Source organism: Gopherus evgoodei, chromosome 1, assembly GCF_007399415.2.
Source record: "Gopherus evgoodei ecotype Sinaloan lineage chromosome 1, rGopEvg1_v1.p, whole genome shotgun sequence".
Classification (NCBI taxonomy): Eukaryota; Metazoa; Chordata; order Testudines; family Testudinidae; genus Gopherus; species Gopherus evgoodei.
Genome location: NC_044322.1, coordinates 208,819,446 through 208,836,576, shown reverse-complemented (window position 1 = coordinate 208,836,576; position 17,131 = coordinate 208,819,446). Strand labels below are relative to the sequence as shown.

The 17,131-nt window shown below is 45.3% G+C and overlaps 1 protein-coding gene across 1 annotated transcript; it reads left to right on the top strand.

Annotated features, from left to right (window-relative positions):
• Positions 1-1,936: 1,936 nt before the first annotated feature.
• On the top strand, positions 1,937-9,356 carry LOC115644377 (zona pellucida sperm-binding protein 4-like). Its single transcript, XM_030548624.1, is given in 10 exon segments — positions 1,937-1,956; positions 4,783-4,969; positions 5,411-5,502; positions 6,315-6,448; positions 7,094-7,204; positions 7,207-7,282; positions 7,352-7,451; positions 7,454-7,507; positions 8,069-8,147; positions 9,322-9,356. Coding segments are annotated over 10 exon segments (888 nt in total).
• The last annotated feature ends 7,775 nt before the right edge of the window (positions 9,357-17,131 follow it).

Below are 17,131 nucleotides of genomic sequence, written 5' to 3'. Positions count from 1 at the left end.
TGGCTAGAAGACAAAGCTGGGTGAATATGTGTAAAATTGAGGGAGCTTTATGCTTACTTTCTGCCTTTAGCGTAGCCCATTGGGTCCCCAAGGCATCTGCCCCTTGTAGAAGAGTTTGTAACTATGCAAAGTGGGTGTGAAAATAACCAACAGGAAAGCAGGTCAGCTCCTGAGCTGATGATGTAAATTGGTATAATTCTGTTAAGCTCAAATGAGCTGATTTATAACAGTGGAGACTGTGGCCCATAAAGTCAAAAGGGTAGCTAGCATTTTACACTTGCTGCCCTGTGAGTCCAGTGGAGACCTGCTGCAAAGAGAATTCAACACAGTCTTGCACCTGTGCACTGTGGGTGAGTATCTTGGCCTATTGCTGTTGCCTTTAAGGGGTTGTACTCCATCCCCACCTTGCAGGTGTCATAGTGACTAATACTGATGCATCTGATGAAGTGGGTTTTTGCCTGTGAAAGCTTATATCCAAATAAATCTGTTACTTTTTAAGGTTCCATTGGGCTCGTTTTGTTTTAATACTGTTGAGGCTCTCGGCTAGAAGAGCATAAGCCAAGCTACCTACCACTTCACACATAGTGCTTCTGTGCTAGCTGCTTCCACAAACCTGAACTGTACTCCACTATTTCAAAGGGTATTAGCATCATGTTGGAGATGTATGCACTGAAGAGCTGATAAGTAAAGTGACTTGCCTAAGGTAACAATTGGGGTGTGTGGAGGGGCAGTGTATCCAAGCTAGCATAAGCCTTAAGAAGCTCCAGACTCTTGCTCTGTGCTTAATCATTAAGCCCTGGCTCTCTCCAAAGGTTTCCTGTTTGATCACAAATGGATGGAGTCTGGTATTCTTGGACTAGAACTGTAGCTATTCTATATCTTATGAGCTTGCATGGGCTAGAATGCAGAAAGGTACTGAACCCTTTCTTTACTTAATTAGTATTGAAGAATTTGCTCTGTAGGCTACTTACTGAGGCAGCCTTCTGTGAGGGGCAGTACCACTTTCTCTCTTCCATATTGCTCAAGAATTGAGTCCAACATGTATGTAAATCTGTCCTTCCTGTCTATTCACTGAGCAGTCATGGGTAACTCAGCTGTTGGGATATATTTGTCCCATACGATTCTGTATTGCCTGCTGACTCTAGCCTTCCTTCCTAGATTTGGAAGGACAGTCTCATCCTCTGTCCAACTCTACATATGGTGTCCTCATCTCTCGGAAACAGGATGGTTCCATGATTGTCACTGCTCCCTAGGCTGGGTGTTTCTTCATCAAGAAGGTAGGGCTGCTTCCATCCCTAGGGAATAGCAAAGGGATGCACAACAGTTACCAGGAGATCCTATCTTCTGGATATTGAGAACAGGGTTTAGTCTTGTTGTGGGGGGTGGGAAGGAGTAAGGGTTGTGGGATGAGGAAGAAGAATGTGGCTGCAATCACTTCAACAATCCCAAATGCAGGCTTAAACCCAAACGCAAACCTTCCCAGCTAGAGAAGGGAAGACACCAGAAGACAGTGATTAACTAAGAGAACTCTTCAAGTTAAGTTTCTCAAAGACCTACTAACTTCCTTCTCCCCTTTAAGGTGCTCTCTACCATGCTATTGTCCACTCTCCCTAGAGATCATTGGAAACAAATGTGAAGTTGCTATGACTAGAATTTTACGCCTCACTTGTAAAAGTTGGTAATGTTTTTCTTAATAAGCTTAAAACTCTCCATCTGGATGAGTTTCCTTCCTATTAAGGGGTATCTCAAAATACAAACAAATGCCATTAGCAAACATGCAGAATCAGAAACAGAGCAACAGTCACTCTTGACTTAAATTCCACAGTATAGATGAGACTTGACTCCCACCTGAAATCTATGGGAGGGAGCAGTGACTCTGAATTAAGCAGATCCTGCTTGTCCTTTTCCATCTGTGGAAAATTAGATGAATTCCATAATGTCTGTGACAGGAGCTAGGTGAGAACTGGACCCAACATTTAAAGTGGCTCTCAGATACTCCTGCAGCAGGAAAGAAGGCTCCTCTGTCTAAAAAAAAAAAAATAGAAGGTTGTATACCACAACTCTGAGCAGCTGTGTTGAAAGTTTGTGTGCTCCTCCATTTGGGTGCTCAGAGGGATGGTGATGAGGGTGGAAAAACCAATACTATGTCTTGTCAATCGCCACTAACCAACAACTGATGTTTAGACCATCAAAGTAATTGTCAATATGTAATTGCCATAGTGGTCATATTGTATGTGAAGTAATTGCAATTTTAGGAGCCAGCATTCAGAAGTTCTACCTGTTAGGTCTCACTGAGAAATGGAACATGCTTCTGGATTGCTAAGCACTGTCTAGAATATGTTCTTGGTTCTAGACATCCTTGGTCTGAAAGCCACTCTGCTGAGATTGGGCTTTGCTATGGTTGGTTAACAAACCATATTTCTTAAACTGGTAGGCAGTTTGTGATTGGGGTGGCGGGGAGGGGGCGAATGCCCACACTTTCCTCTTTGAGATAGGACAGGGGGTGGAAAAGCTCTAATAATCTTAGTTTGGTAGCCATTCTGCAGGAAGAGTGGATGGAAATTTCCTCATGACTATCAGGATTGAAGGACTAGATGACACTGGGAAAGTATCTTTCCATGAAGAAGAACTGAGATGCCCAGTCCTCTTGCCAGGTACAATTCTAGGTTCTGATGTCCCAGCCTGCAATTGTACAAGCTGTTCTGGGATGGGGAGGCAAAACTATGCACCTTTAGTATGCCAGTTCACCATGTCAGATGGTGTTGGGTGCTCTTTAGAGTCAAGTGGCTGCAGTGTTTCATATCCCTAGAATACACGGGAGGTCTAGCAGGTCCACCGGAGCTGCCTGCCGCCCCCCCCCCCAACAAAATGCCACCCCTCAATAATCCTGGTGCCCTAGGCAATTGCCTAGGTCACCTAAATGGAAGCACCGGCCCTGCTTAGTGACTCACTCCTGAGAAGTGAGCAGGGCTTAGCAAATTCATACTCCCATGGGTTAGCTTGGGCAGCTTCCTGCCTAGCATGTTGCTTGTTGATTGCATTCTTGGGTGCCTAGCTCTCCTCATAGAGAGAGCTGAAGCACCTAGCTTGGCCTTGTGAATCTGTTTCTATGATGTGGGCTTTTTCTAGGCTTCTGAATGTTTGAGGCCATGAAGTTTAGCATTACGATATCAAAGTCCAATTGTGAATTCCACAACCCTAAAAGCAACCATTGTAAACTTGGTGGTTCTCAGCAAGTTTCTAAACTGATGTGGAAGAACATCCCATGTTTCAGAAAATGAACTGATTCTGGATGGAAATGTTAGGTCTCTTGTATGCAAACACCATCAGAGGGTATAGAGCTGTCCTTCCTCCACACCTAAAGTCTCAGACCATAATCCATGCTTTGCTGACTTTTGTAACTGTTGCTGCTGGTGAACTTTCCCAACTAACTTTGGAGGGTCTGTCTGAGTGGCCTAACATCAAGGGATGCTAATGCTAGGGAGCTTGCAGCCCAGAGGAGTCCTTAGACATTGTGGTGCCCTATGTAACCTCCCTGTGGGGGAGGACATGAGGCTCCCCAAGGTCTCCACGGAGGGGCATCCTTAAGTCTCTGCAGGGGAGCTGTTCCTAAGGTCTGTGGTGGGCAGGAGCAAGCATCAGGGGGAAACCATCCCCAGCACAAGCTGGTAGAGTAGAACAAGTTGGGGCTGGGTCACTCCACTTCCCACTGCCCTGTGAGTGTTGAGTCAGGCCTGCCAGGCAGCAGGAAATGGAGTGACCCAGCCCATTCCACTCTGGGAGCCAGGGGAGCAGATTTGGGGTGGGGGGAACTACCCCAGCACAAAAGCTCACACAGCTGGGAGCCAGCATAGTGGGCTGGGGCCAAGTTGCTCCACTTCATGCCCTGCACTCACCAGGTGGCAGGTCCAACCCCCTGCTGCAGTCCCCCAGGACATAGCTAAGGGGAAGAGGTGGAGCAGGGGCACCTTTTCTGACCAGTTCAGCTGGAGCAGCATGCAGCTGCACAGGGCACCAGGAAATTTGAGGCAATTTGGTGCCACAAATTTCTTGATGCCCTATGCAGCTGCATAGTTTTGCATGTGGGTAAGGACTGCCTGTACTACCTCTACACAGCCAGGGTCAGGCTTATAAATGTCAGATCCTAAACTGAGTGAGACTTCCTTGTCTAAAACTCCTGGCTGGCTCTATCCCCTCATGGGAATGATTAATCTCCTCACTAACGAAACCTTGAAGGGCTAGAAATGATAGCTGTGGAGCTGGCGTTGGTAACTTTGGGTGGATCAGCAAAACTGTTCCTCTCCTCCCCAAGTAAACCTGCCATCACACCACTGTGCACTAGGCATGCCTGTAGGTGTCACGTGACTAGCAAGATACACCAATACAAAAATCCAAAGTGAGTGAGTTTGGTGCATATCTTCCACAGGCCTCAGTTAAAACTGGTAGCCCATTGAGGGAGGTATACAACTGTATAAGAGAACACAATCCCTGCTTTGAAGGGCTGTGTGGGGACCATCATACTTATTCTCCCAACACCAACTGCAGAAATAGAGGTCATTGTTGACCAGCTTGCATCCTGCCTCATCGGAAAGGGATCAATATTTCAAGAGCAAAGACTTGCTCCCTCTATGTTTTTGGGCACCATCTGTTTTGGGAAAGCTAAGGTTGGCTCTGCTTGATGCTACAGAGAGAATCTGTTTGCAGAGAGGCTTGCTGAGGGACAAGATGGCAGCATTTGCTATATGGGGGTCTAACCAAGCCTTTCTGCTGCTTCACTTTCAGTGATACACATTGTACAACTGATGGCCAGTTCTCCATAGCAGTCTCTAGAGATGTGACTTTGCCACCACTGATCCTGGACTCTCTGTATCTGGCCAGTGGGCATGGCAGCAGCTGTATCCCTGTGGCCAAGAGTAATACCTTTGTCCTGTACAGATTCCCACTCTCTGCTTCTGGAACCACTTTCCAGGTAAGAAGGCAGCAGGAAAGGGGGAGAGTCTTCCCTGACCACCATGACTTCTCTCTGGGTGGTGGTCTTTGCTGCCTCATGCCAGGATCTGAGTGGGATAAAGTAGTTTCTTTCATCAAGAGCTTGTATGGCTATTTGAAATTCAGTTAGAAAAGAGTGAAAGGTGGACACCTAGGAAAGAGTCTACGGGTGAATGAGAAGTAGCCACTTCTGAGAATGAAAGGAAATGGCTCTGCTTTCCCTCATAACTGAGCATCTAGGGGAGCAAATCACCCCTTATCTCTGGCTCTGGCTCAGGTTGCTCTCACAACTAACTTGCATCTCTGCTTTAGGCAAGAGCCAAAAGGGAGAGCTGGATACTCAACAATTCCAAGTTCGTCCCAAATGGGACAATACCCCTCAAGTCTTTGCAATGACTAATGCTAATCCCCTTCTGAACAGGGAGATGGAGGCCTGGGTGTGTATGAAAATCAGCTTGTGGCAGACAGGGATGTGAGAAGCTGGAGCACTGGGACAGCACCTTCAGATACTTCTGCCTGTTAAGCTCTGGGGAGGCCTGTATGGGAAGGATGTTGTAGATTCTTCTGCCCCCCTGATGTACAGAGCACTGCTAACCTGACAGGACTCTGCCCTTCAGAACAATATTAGTAGAAATCTGCAGGTGGAGTGGATCTCTCAGCCTGCATGTTTAGGAAGGGACTTCCTAGCCACAACATTCCCATCTGCAATCCTCTGCAGAGGGCTACTACTAATCCCCTGGATACAGGGTTTAGGGGAAAACCCATATGGACACTATCTTGACAATTCAGCTTAAACCCTTCCCAAGTGATCAGCTTAACAGAAGCTACTTTGGGACAGGAATAAGTCCCTATGGAGCGAATACCAATATAACTAGACTGGTGTAAATAATGCTTGGCATTGCATCAAACCTTTGGGTAGAGTCCCCCTTAGGCAGACTATAGAGGAAGTGGGAGGAACAGGACCAACACCCTAGGTGTGCACAGCTGACTGGCTGCTGGGATGGGCTTGGGATGATCAAGTAGCCTGCCTCACCTGACAGGATGACTAAAACTATGGCAGGGAGGAGGGACTAGAACTTACAAACCTTCCCATATCTCTTCCTGATGCATTTGATCTCACTTGTAGCTGTAACTCTTCTAACTTAGAGGAGACTCCTGAAATTGCTTGTGAACCTTTTTCTTATATGATTAAGTGGTGGTCTAGTGTGAGCCTGATGGTCAGGTGACTCCCTCATGGGGCAGGGAGATGTGCAGTGTGGCTAGTGCAGCATGGGACTAGCTGGCTGCTAAGGGGAATGAAACACTCACTTGACTTTTCCTGTGCGCACCAGGCTCCATGTCAGCTGCAGCTACTCCACTGGGGACGTCCTCCCACTCAATGTGGAAGTCTTCACTTTGCCACCTCCTCCTCCAGCCACTCAGTATGGCCCCCTCACTCTGGAGCTGAGGATTGCCACAGGTAATGGTGACCTCAACCTTGGAGGCTAAAATGCTTGGGGGCCCAACATGCCTGGGTACTCCTTTTCTAGAGAACTTATTGCCAACAACCAGCTTGGAGGTGGGGGCAGGAAAACCAAGCTCTCAATCCTATAGGAGATGGGTAGTGACCCTAAAGGGAGCTGCTGCTGTCTCAAGTCTTAGAGTCCTGAAGTGACAACACTAAGTACACGGTGCAGGGAGATGCAGGTCCTAGGTAATGTTACTACCAATTTTCCCAGGATCTGAAGATCCAAAGAACTAGCATGGTTTTGTGATCACCTGATGTCCAAGTGCTTGCAAATTCTTCTGTGAGTTGCAATAGCAGGTGCTTTCTCTTTACTGACTGTAAAAGGTCATCTCTTCCTCAGTTTACTGGCGTTCTTGCCCTTATGGAAAAATATTCCATAGCTAGCCACTGCTGAGGCATCTAGTGCTACTTACTGTCAGACAGGATTCTGGATTAGTTTGAGCACTGGTCTGATCTGAAATAGCAATTCCTGTGCAAAGCTCCCCATATCTGAGTGTTTATAGAATCACGAGTTATCACAGTGGATCCAAATGAGACAGAATTCTCTGTCCTGATGCTCTCGCTCTCACTTAACAGACTAACTCTCTTGCCCTACAGACCAACAGTATAGTAGAGACTATGTCAACAGTGACTAACCTGTGGTGAAACTTCTACGGGATCCAGTCTACATGGAGGTCCGAATCCTGCAAAGAACAAACCCAAGCCTAGTTTTGTTCTGCACCAATGCTGGGCCACCCCAAGCACTAATCCCATGCAGCAGCCACAGTGGCCCATTCTGGTGGACTGGTTCAAGAAATGTATGGGGCTGTGGAAGGCTACTAGTGGGCTCCTGTCTCACTGCAGCTTCTTTCTCAGGTATCCATACACAGGTGACAACTACCAAACAGAGCTTATCCCTGTGGGAGCTGCTTCAGGGCTGCAATTTCCATCACATTACCAGCGCTTTACCAGCACTTCATCAGCACTTTTACCTTTATGGATTTTGCCTCCCAGAAGGCACTCAGTGGACTGGTAAGCACCATATAGTTCAAAGTGCCTTGTTTCAGAGCTTGTGTAAGGCTTGTTGGTCATGCTTAGAAAGACCTCTTCTCTCCCCACCCCCCCATATTGAAGTTAAAACATGGTAGAATCATGTTTAATCTATTACCCCTCCCTGATAACACTACAGAATTAATTTAAGAAGGCTTCTTCATTGGTCTTTCAGCATTAGTCTTGGGTCCTGCACCTCCTTCCCAGCATTGCAAGGGTCTACCAAGCTCTGAAAAGAGATTCAAGGTGGTTGTGGTGGCTTCTGCCTATCCAGATGTCCTAATTAGCAGCAAGTTGAGACTCCTAGTTTTAGCAGCCAGTCTCCTTCACTCCAGACACTGAACTATTTGGATCCAGATACCTTGCTGTTCTAACCCCTCTCATGTTAAATATTTAGAACAGTCTTTACTTCCTCACCCCTTCAGTAGGTTCTGGTCTCCCAGGGGCAATTAGGGGAGACTCTGCAGAGCATTAATTTATGGGTACTAGCTAAAAATTCAGCAGGAGGTTTTCTTCAGTCTCCCTCTGCATCTTCTCTTGCAGGTCTACTTTCACTGCAGTGCTTCAGCCTGTGTTCCATCTGCAATGGAATCCTGCATAGCTTGCTGCCCTGAGACACGAGGTAAGAGCTGCAAAGAATCCTCTGGCACCTTATAGACTAACAGACGTTTTGGAGCATGAGCTTTCGTGGGTGAATACCCACTTCCTCAGATGCATGTAGTGGAAATTTCCAGGGGCAGGTATCTCTAGCTTGCTTGCTAGCATATATATAACGAGGTCAGTTCAATCAGGGAGGATGAGGCCCTGTTCTAGCAGTTGAGGTGTGACTAATGAGGTAAGAGCTATATGCCTGACTTCAGGATAGGTCCAGATGCACCAATGCTTGCACAACCATCTCTGAGGATAGAGGGCTTCAAAGGTCTTGTGCCTTTATTTCCCAATGTCATTGTGGGCTGGAAATAACTTAGTTGAGCAACATGGCTTTTTAACTTCCCCTAGAGAGAGAGAGACTGTTCTGGGTCCAAGGAGAAATGCCAAGGTCACTTCCTTGGAAGGAAGGGGTATCCATGGGTACTGTCTCAGGAGTATAACTGATCTCCCTCCAAAGTGAGGAGCTTCAGGAGAGGTTAAGGCTAAATCTGACACAGGTCACTTAATGCCAAAAGTGTTGGCATTGCACTCTAAAAAGCTCCCTGCCCTGGAGATACTAAAACAAAAAACAAGAGGAGCTAGTTGGCAGTGAGAAATACTTGGAGGCTCATTCTTGGTATTGCAATGATGGGTTTTGAGGATGACTGAGTCATGGTCTGAACAAACATGGAAAGCCATGCCCTAGATATGGGCAGCATGGAAAACCTGCATAAGGTGAGAAACAGGATGGGAGAGGCAAGGCCTGAGACCTAGAGTAGGATGGGGGTGTACAGGACCTTACTAACAAGGGTGAAAACCATCACACTCTCTCGGATACGAACATCTCCTCATCTCCAAACAGAAAGAAGAACTCCTGATAAGCAGGCTTCAGAAAATGCTCCAAGGAACTTGGTAACCACAGAAGGACCTGTGGACTTCCAGAACACTGAAGCAGATCAGACTCTTGGACAGAAAGATAGTAAATGGGGGTGCTGGTTGTCCCAGCTGCTTCAGTGGTTCTACTGTAGTGCTACACATGCCTAGAATTGGTGCATGACTTTGGGGATGAGTTGAGGATGTCCAGATGTGTGGAAATTGTGGCACTAAAATGGTGATGCTCTTTCCCTTTGGGGACCCAATCACTAGACCTCTCATGCTTACTGCAGGCTCTAAATTTGTAATGAACCTGCTAAACATCTAGCTTGGAAGACAAGTGCTGTAAGGGAACACTAGGACCTGGATTATACTGTTTAGAAGTGTTTTATGACTCCTAGAGTAAAACAAAAGCCTGAGTGTCAATATGACACACCCTGATGTGTCTTCATGGAACAACCAGTCTAGGTTTGGGGTTCACCAATGGAGTATTGGCCTGCTGAGTAACACAACTTTCCATTCCTTTCTGCTAATGCTCAGACTACCTGCAATGTCATAGATTAGGGTTGGAAGAGACCTCAGGAGGTCATCTAGTCCAACCCCCCCACTCAAAGCAGGACCAACACAACTAAATCACTTACACCACAGGAGAAATGGGACTAGATGCAAGGTGGTGAGGTGCTTCACTATGAGAGCAAGGGTTGAATCCCCTCCCTTTGTGCCATAGGGGAGGAGCTAATGGCCTTAAATCTGAGGATCCAAAGTCCTTCTTTGGGTAGGACTAGCGAACTGGGACTCTGTCTGTTAAAACTCAGCTTTGGGGGAGTTGAGAGCAGTGCAATAGCTAAGAAGCTTGCAAGCTGATCTCTACACTGTTACGTTAGCACCCTTCTGTTTTATAATTTACTCTTCCACCTTCTAGATTCTAGTGGCTATAGGTACAGATTAAACTCAGCTTTGGGGGAGTTGAGAGCAGTGCAGTAGCTAAGAAGCTTGCAAGCTGATCTCTACACTGTTACGTTAGCACCCTTCTGTTTTATAATTTACCTCTTCCACCTTCTAGATTCTAGTGGCTATAGGTACAGATTAAACTAACTGCAATACTATGCCCAGGCACTTCCAGCAATGGAAATAGAGCAGGATCCTAGTTACCATTTGGTGGATAAACTAACCCTTTTGGTGGTGGATTATTCATAGAGATCACCTTTGCCCAAACTATTACTTGGCCATCCTCTCCTTTTCACAGGCTCCCAATGGACTGGAGATCTCCTGTCCCAGGAATGGGAGCGAGTGACAGTGGCTGTAGCAGGAGCTAGTACTATTGCTCTGGTTTTCATTGGAGTAAAGTATTGTCAAAGGCAAACTCTTAAACAAAAGAATATAACTCCTGAATAAAAGTATATGAAGGAAGTGTGGCTTGGATCTGGTTCTTACTGGGGGAAGAAAGATAGTCCTTCATGTTTGGCCCTGTTGTAAGGGACACCTGTAACTTCATGCAGAAGTGCTGGTCTCTTTCCACTGAATTGTGGACTCTGTACTAGTGCATACACCTCTTCATGGGTTTGGTTAGGGTGCAGCATGCTATGCTGTCAGCACTTCCTAGCCTTAAGACCTGCATACTCCAGGGAGCTTTCAAACCTGCATGGATATAGAGCAAAATAAACATGTTTCCCTCTGTGGCAGGCAGAATAGAACTGCCCAAGGAGTGGTAGTTTGACATACTTCATGTGTCTTACCTGGAACAAGAAGTCTCACTCTTTTTCAAAGAGTTCTCATCTTGCCTCATACTCAAGGTTTTCTATCTCTTTTCTCCCTCACCCCCAACAGTTGGGCATACTTGACTTGGACTAAGTTGCTGTTGGACATCTTGGATTGCTCAAGTAAATACTGAGCTTTCTACACCCTAACTGAAAGGACAAACAGCCCCCTCTTCACCCAGATGTCCATGCGGGAAAAGTCAGTCATACTGTCCCAGGACTTGTCAGAACAAGGCTGTGCCAGCTCAGGCCTGGAGAACTTCCATGGTCCTATATCAAAGTGAGAGAAGCAGCCTGGGTCTGCACATGGAGGAAGTGGAGCATGCACTGAATAATTATACAGTGGGGTGGTGGAAGCTTGGAGTTCTTAATTATTGCCAGCTTTGGGGTAACTGCACCTTTAACCACCAGCCTCCTCTTCTCATGGAGGGGGTTTAGCCTTCAGTTCTCAGAGCAGGGGGTTTAAGGCTGTACATCTCTGAGCCTTAGCATGCCAGCTTACCTAAAGGCTGCTGTCTGTACTTTGCTCAGAGCCCTTCTAGCAAAAGCAGTGTCTTTCCAGCAGTTACAAGTTACCACATTGTGCACTTATTACAGATGTTTATTCACTAAATAAATATACTATACTAAACATAGCTTTGTATAGGTCACTGGGTATAAGAATAATCAATCAGTCCTATGGGTCCCTACTAAGTGCAAGCCTAGTGGGAGGGACCTAGGCCCAAAAGTCCTGTCCACTTCTTGAATCAAGAGAAAGATGCTGAAGCTATATAAAGTTAGACTTAATAAGCCTAAATTCTTTGGTCAGCCTCCTGAACACGAGTAAAACAAGTTCCTCCCTCTTATCATGTCTCCAAAAACTGGCCACCATAGGGCAACAGCATAGCCGGACTTTTGCATTTCAATCCCCTGGTGAAATACACAGGCTATATTGATGCAAAGGGCTGTACATATTTTGTAAGTTTTCATCTGGACCACCTCAAGATAAGTGTGCCTATGTTCACCATATCTGTCACTGTGGCTAGTCTAGTCAGCTTGCTATGACCTGTTGATGGTGTTGCCTGACTTTCTGAATAGAAGTAAAGCACTTTTCTCCCCAGGGCTGTAAGTTCAGAGTAGGAGAGAGACTAAGGAATAGTAATGACCAAAGATCCACCCATCATCGCAGCAAAATGAGATGCTGTCTGCAGCTGATCAGGCAGATCTTCATTTTATCCTTGACTGGCTTGAGCATTTATGTAGCTAATAAAGGTGACCTCCGAGATTAGCCTTCAGTCTAATGATGCTAATGCTATTGAGGAGTTAACTTTACTCCAATAGTACTAGAGGGGTTTTAGACTGAAATGCTACTGCAATTATTGACTTCTAGTCTGACTCAAAGTGTGACAATCATATTTAAAGCTAGCTCTTGTGGTTCATTTTCAGAGTGAAAGGGGAGGTCCTAGAGACTTGAATCACAGCCTTCAGGCCACTTTACTGCTTGCCTCTTCCAGTTCCCTATTGGGCTAAGACCTTATACAGCCTCTGACCTCTATGTTGCCTCTGTATATGCCAAAATCCCCAGGCACTGGTGCTATTGTTGCTTAAGACAAACAGCTGAAGCTGCTTAAAAGTCTAAATGTAGCTCTGCATGTAGGTGACAGACTGCTCATAGTTCAGAGTTAAGGCTTTCTGTTCCTTGTCTGCATTTAAATTCTCAACAAAGAGAGGTGCTATAGCTACACATGGGCAAACTTATGCTAATAAACACCATGGACTTGGAAAGAGCTAATGACTTGAGCTAAGACACCTGTCATTGCTCTAGCAGAAGAATTAAACTAGTACAGGAATACACAGCCTGGATAACCTCAGGCCCTGCAAACTCTAGCTGAGGAGACACTGGAGACCTATTAAAGGGAGACACAAGCCAGTGTACAGTTGCAGTTAAAAAGAAAGCAGGCTTTTTTTCCCCAACTAAAAGATTGGGTACAGTTTCCTAGCTCTTCTGCTGTGCTCTGTTTGCTCTTAGTTATCTGTCTAAAGGATGTGTGTGCTAGGAGTTTCAGGCTCTATTCCTGCCTCTACTCTGCATTACCGTGATCTGCTCTGTCTCAACCTACCCCTCAGTAAAGAACAAAGAGCATACAGTCTTTCAGTAGCCCAAGTCTATTAACGCTGGCTGGATGGTGTTTTAGCAATGGCAGTCACTGAGTAGCTGAACTTTTAAGTTGGAGCAAAGCAGAGACCCTCTTTGCGACTGGCCAGCCCAGGAGAAAGGGCAATACCAGCACCTTTGTTCCCTGTGTGTCTCATTATCTGACAGCACAGTGCAATAATCCAATAGAGTCTAGTTAATAAACAGCTGTTACTTCACAAGCTCTGAAGTACATGTGGTGCTCATGCTGCACCATGTAAATGGATCATATGCAGCAGGTTAAGGACCTCTCCTCCTATGGAGATAATCCATTTTTTTTTAACTGTGTACCTATGGGCTTTTCACTTTGTTACACCATGAGGGTATAGGTATACCTTATACAGTAAAGAGAGCAGCTTTGAGCTGCTGATGGGTTATAGTGCAAATAGAAGCACTAGGGACACAAATGTCTATACTTGCACTGGGGCTGAATAGCTCATTGTGCACTTAACTGTCACCTCAGTGCCATTAATATGGAACAGCCACTTCATAGCTGGACAGACTAAATTATAATCCTGATGTGAGAAGTGACTCTAGTATATAGTGTTGGCTGCTGCTATCTTACATTTCAGATCATACTGCTACCGTGCAGGGTGACACCTACCATAGCTTCAGCTAGCTCCTCCAGGCCCATGCTCCCTTTCTAGTCAGTGGGTGAAATCATCTTCCCTGCTCTGAGCATTAGCCATTATTTTAGGGGGGGTAGGAGGAGGCACAAACTAGCTAATTGTCTAAAGCCACAGGGTGGTATCTGGTTAGCAGTCACACAGTCATGCTCTGACTGCAGCATGGGGCACTGTAACACAACTTAGCTACCCTTCACACTTATAGCCACAATGTTCAGTCACTTATCTGACTGCCTGAGGACCTTTTGGTGCTTTCCAGTATGAGATTCAACTTCCTATAGGGATGCCTGGCTGCATTCTAATGTAATTGCTGAAATCTCCAATAAGTTGTTTGAGAATAGCCCTAGTAAGATGTTGAAAAGGGCATCTGGTCATCTAGTCAACATCAGCTGGTTGGTAACAAGCTGTAAGAAATGATCAGTCAGGCAGTAGCTGTGATGCAAAATATCCGTTTGGGGGCAGGTGAAAACTTGTCTAATGAAGTTGTATTAGGAGCTGTTGCCTTTTTATATACGGGGAAAATATACTTAAACTATACATTAATTTTTGGTACAGGAATATGCAGCTAAGGAAGGGCAAAACACTTAACAAACATTAATGGATTAAGCCTCACAATCTCAGAGTCATCTTATCCCCAATTTACAAATGAGGAAACTGAGATACAGAGGTGAAATGGCTTATCCATGGTTGCATAGCAAGCCCCAGCTTTGTCACTGGATGGAACTGAAGACTCTTGACTCCCAGTCACCTGCTGTAACCACTAGTCATGGTGCCTTATTCATATTTATTCAATGGCTTTGCAAAAGCTCCATGGTCAATTATTAGAATTAATTATCTGATAGCTATGATGCTGTTAGCAGAATCTATTTCATCTCAGGGATATAGTTTTGGTATCTCAAAAGGTAGCATTTTGTGCCATTTTGAGTGTTAATCTGTAGGATTTTAAAGGCTTAAATAGTTGCATGAATTACTTCTGTTCTCACAAGTATCTACACTAACACAGTGATGAGCTGTTCAGTGCTGTCCTGAAACCAAACTAAGTTTAAAAGATACATCCATGGTGTAATTCCAGCCAAGTCTTTGGTATTATACCAGCAATGAATTTGACTTGTGGGGGCTTATAAGAACTGTATATTTTAACTTTTTTAAATTGAGAATCTCTAGTGCTAATGAAAGAACAGGACTATGAGTGTTCTATCTATCTTGACTGCCCTGGAGTCGTCTGTTTAGATCAGGAACTAGAGCAGCTTTCAAACTTTTTTGTATTGGTGACCCCTTTCACATAGCAAGCCTCTGAGTGTGACCCCCCCATTAGAAGTTAAATACGGGCATGGGCATAATTTAAGATAATGGGGGCTCAGGGCTGTCAGCCCCACAAACCTGACAGCTTTTGACCCCCATGTAACTACCTTGTGACCCCCAGTTTGAGAACCCCTAGATATTCCTGCTGGGGTCAGTAAAGAGGTTTTTGCAGGGTGATTTGGACAAGCAGTCCACTGGACCAATGACATGCCAAGCTGCACATCATCCCACCAACAAGTGAGCTGGGGCGGGGACAGCCTGACTTTGCACAGAGAATTAGATTTTGGAAGAGGGTGAGCGCACAATGCAGGGAGTTTTTGCACTGCTCTGAGCTCTGCTGCACAAATCAGGCATCTCCACCACCCACAGAGACAGATGTGATCTGGCACTAGCTGCTGAGAGCCAGGCAAGGCCCTAGGAAGATTACGGACCAGTGCGCCAGTTGAAGTCAAGAGAGAATCCTGCATCCAAGGGGGAATAACAAGAAAGGTATTTTATTTTAAGCTGGCCACTGCTACAGTGATGCAACACTATGTCATGGGCCACACAGCGTCAGGCTATCCATGTTCGGAAGGTACCTGGAGGGATCTGGAGTTTAAGAGTATAGGAAGGTGGGGAATTTGTTTATCAATCAATGTTTATTACTAAACCTTAACTCCTTCCTTACTCAGATCCTACTTTTCCTTTTCACAGTAAAGTCCCACCGCCCCCGCATTATAGGGTTAGTTTTGTTGTCATTCCTTTACTGGGATTTTGTTTTATTTACCTTATTAGCCCCTCTATACTGGAGTTCATGCTTCTTGCCAGCTTGTAGCAGTGCCATTGATTTCTCAAGGACAGCTCCCTCTCTGTATGCGGCACAGTGAGGAGTAGTGGCACCAGGCATGAAGAAAAAGAACATAGGCCCAACCCTGTGTGAGAAAAGGGAGAATAGGCTTCAAATATTGATGACAGCAAGCACCAGGGAGAGAAGAAAGAGGAAGCAAGAGCTATATTCTCTTGGGAGGGGCTGCAGCATTATAAGATCCCCTTTTGGGGGTCCAGTAAATATAGGATCCGCACTTGTAATAAGAGACACTGTTAATGACTGCCTCATTCCTTCCTGCCTGGGCGATGAGCTCTCCAGGCAGTAGTACAATCTTTCCTACCAGATGGAGTGGAGGGAACTACAGCTCTTTGGGCTGGTATTTTCTCAGTCTAGGCCTCCTTATTGGCTCTGCAAAAGGAGGGAGAGAGAGAGAATCTGAAAGAGCGGGGAACAGTGTATGTGCACATGACATTAAACAGGGAGGATCTGCAAGAGAGATTAGATAAATAACCCAAAGGGACCTAGAGAGATTAGAAACATGGACAGAATATCGCAAGATGAGATTTAGCTTGGCAAACAAGCTTACACAACTGAAGATGAGTCTAGAACACACACACTTAACATGAAGAAGAAATGTGGGGTCTGACATTGACATATCTCTTATCCTGTGGATCAGGTCCCTGGGAGGTGGTTGGAGCCCCTTTATTTGGGTCTTTTACAAACTAGACTGGACAAAGCACTAGCAAATGTATCCAGTGAGAAACAATCCTGTAGTGGCTAAGGGCAGCTAGACTGATAGTTCCTAATAGTTCCTTTTCCCTTTGAAATTGAAAAGATTGTCTGAAGCTCCTTTAGTGCTCCTCTATGTACCCTGCAGAAGAGCAAGGCAGCAGTCGAGCTGTTGGGAATTGTTCAGTGAAACTGTTTTTCCACTGAAAAAAGGGCAATTTGTAGAAACCAAAAGTGTTTGTGAGAAAGGGTGGGGTTTTGCTGAATTTCTCAATTCAAAGCAATTTTGGAAAAAAAGATTTGAAATTCTTGAAATGCCCTGTTTTGACATGTTTGAAACAAAAAAAAGCCAGTTTACTGGTTCACAATGATGTTATTTTGAGATATGAGCTAAATTTAGTAAAAATATATTTTTAAAAAAGTTTAAAAATGAATTTTTGACTGACCCAAACTGCAATTTTTTTCTGGTGTGTCTGAACAAACATTTTTGAGATTTTGACTGTCCTTTATATGGGCCAAGAACATTTTTCAAATTCTGGAATGTTTTCCTAGGGTGGGATGTAGTTTTCTGCCCAGCTTTATTGTCACACCCCAAGGCCCCCTCCCTCAAGGAGTGCCCTGGGAAGGCAGATCAGCATTGTATATTGCTAATGCTGTTGCAAGCATCACAAAGCATTTTGGAGAGGGTCAAAGGTGTGTGAGTGGGGA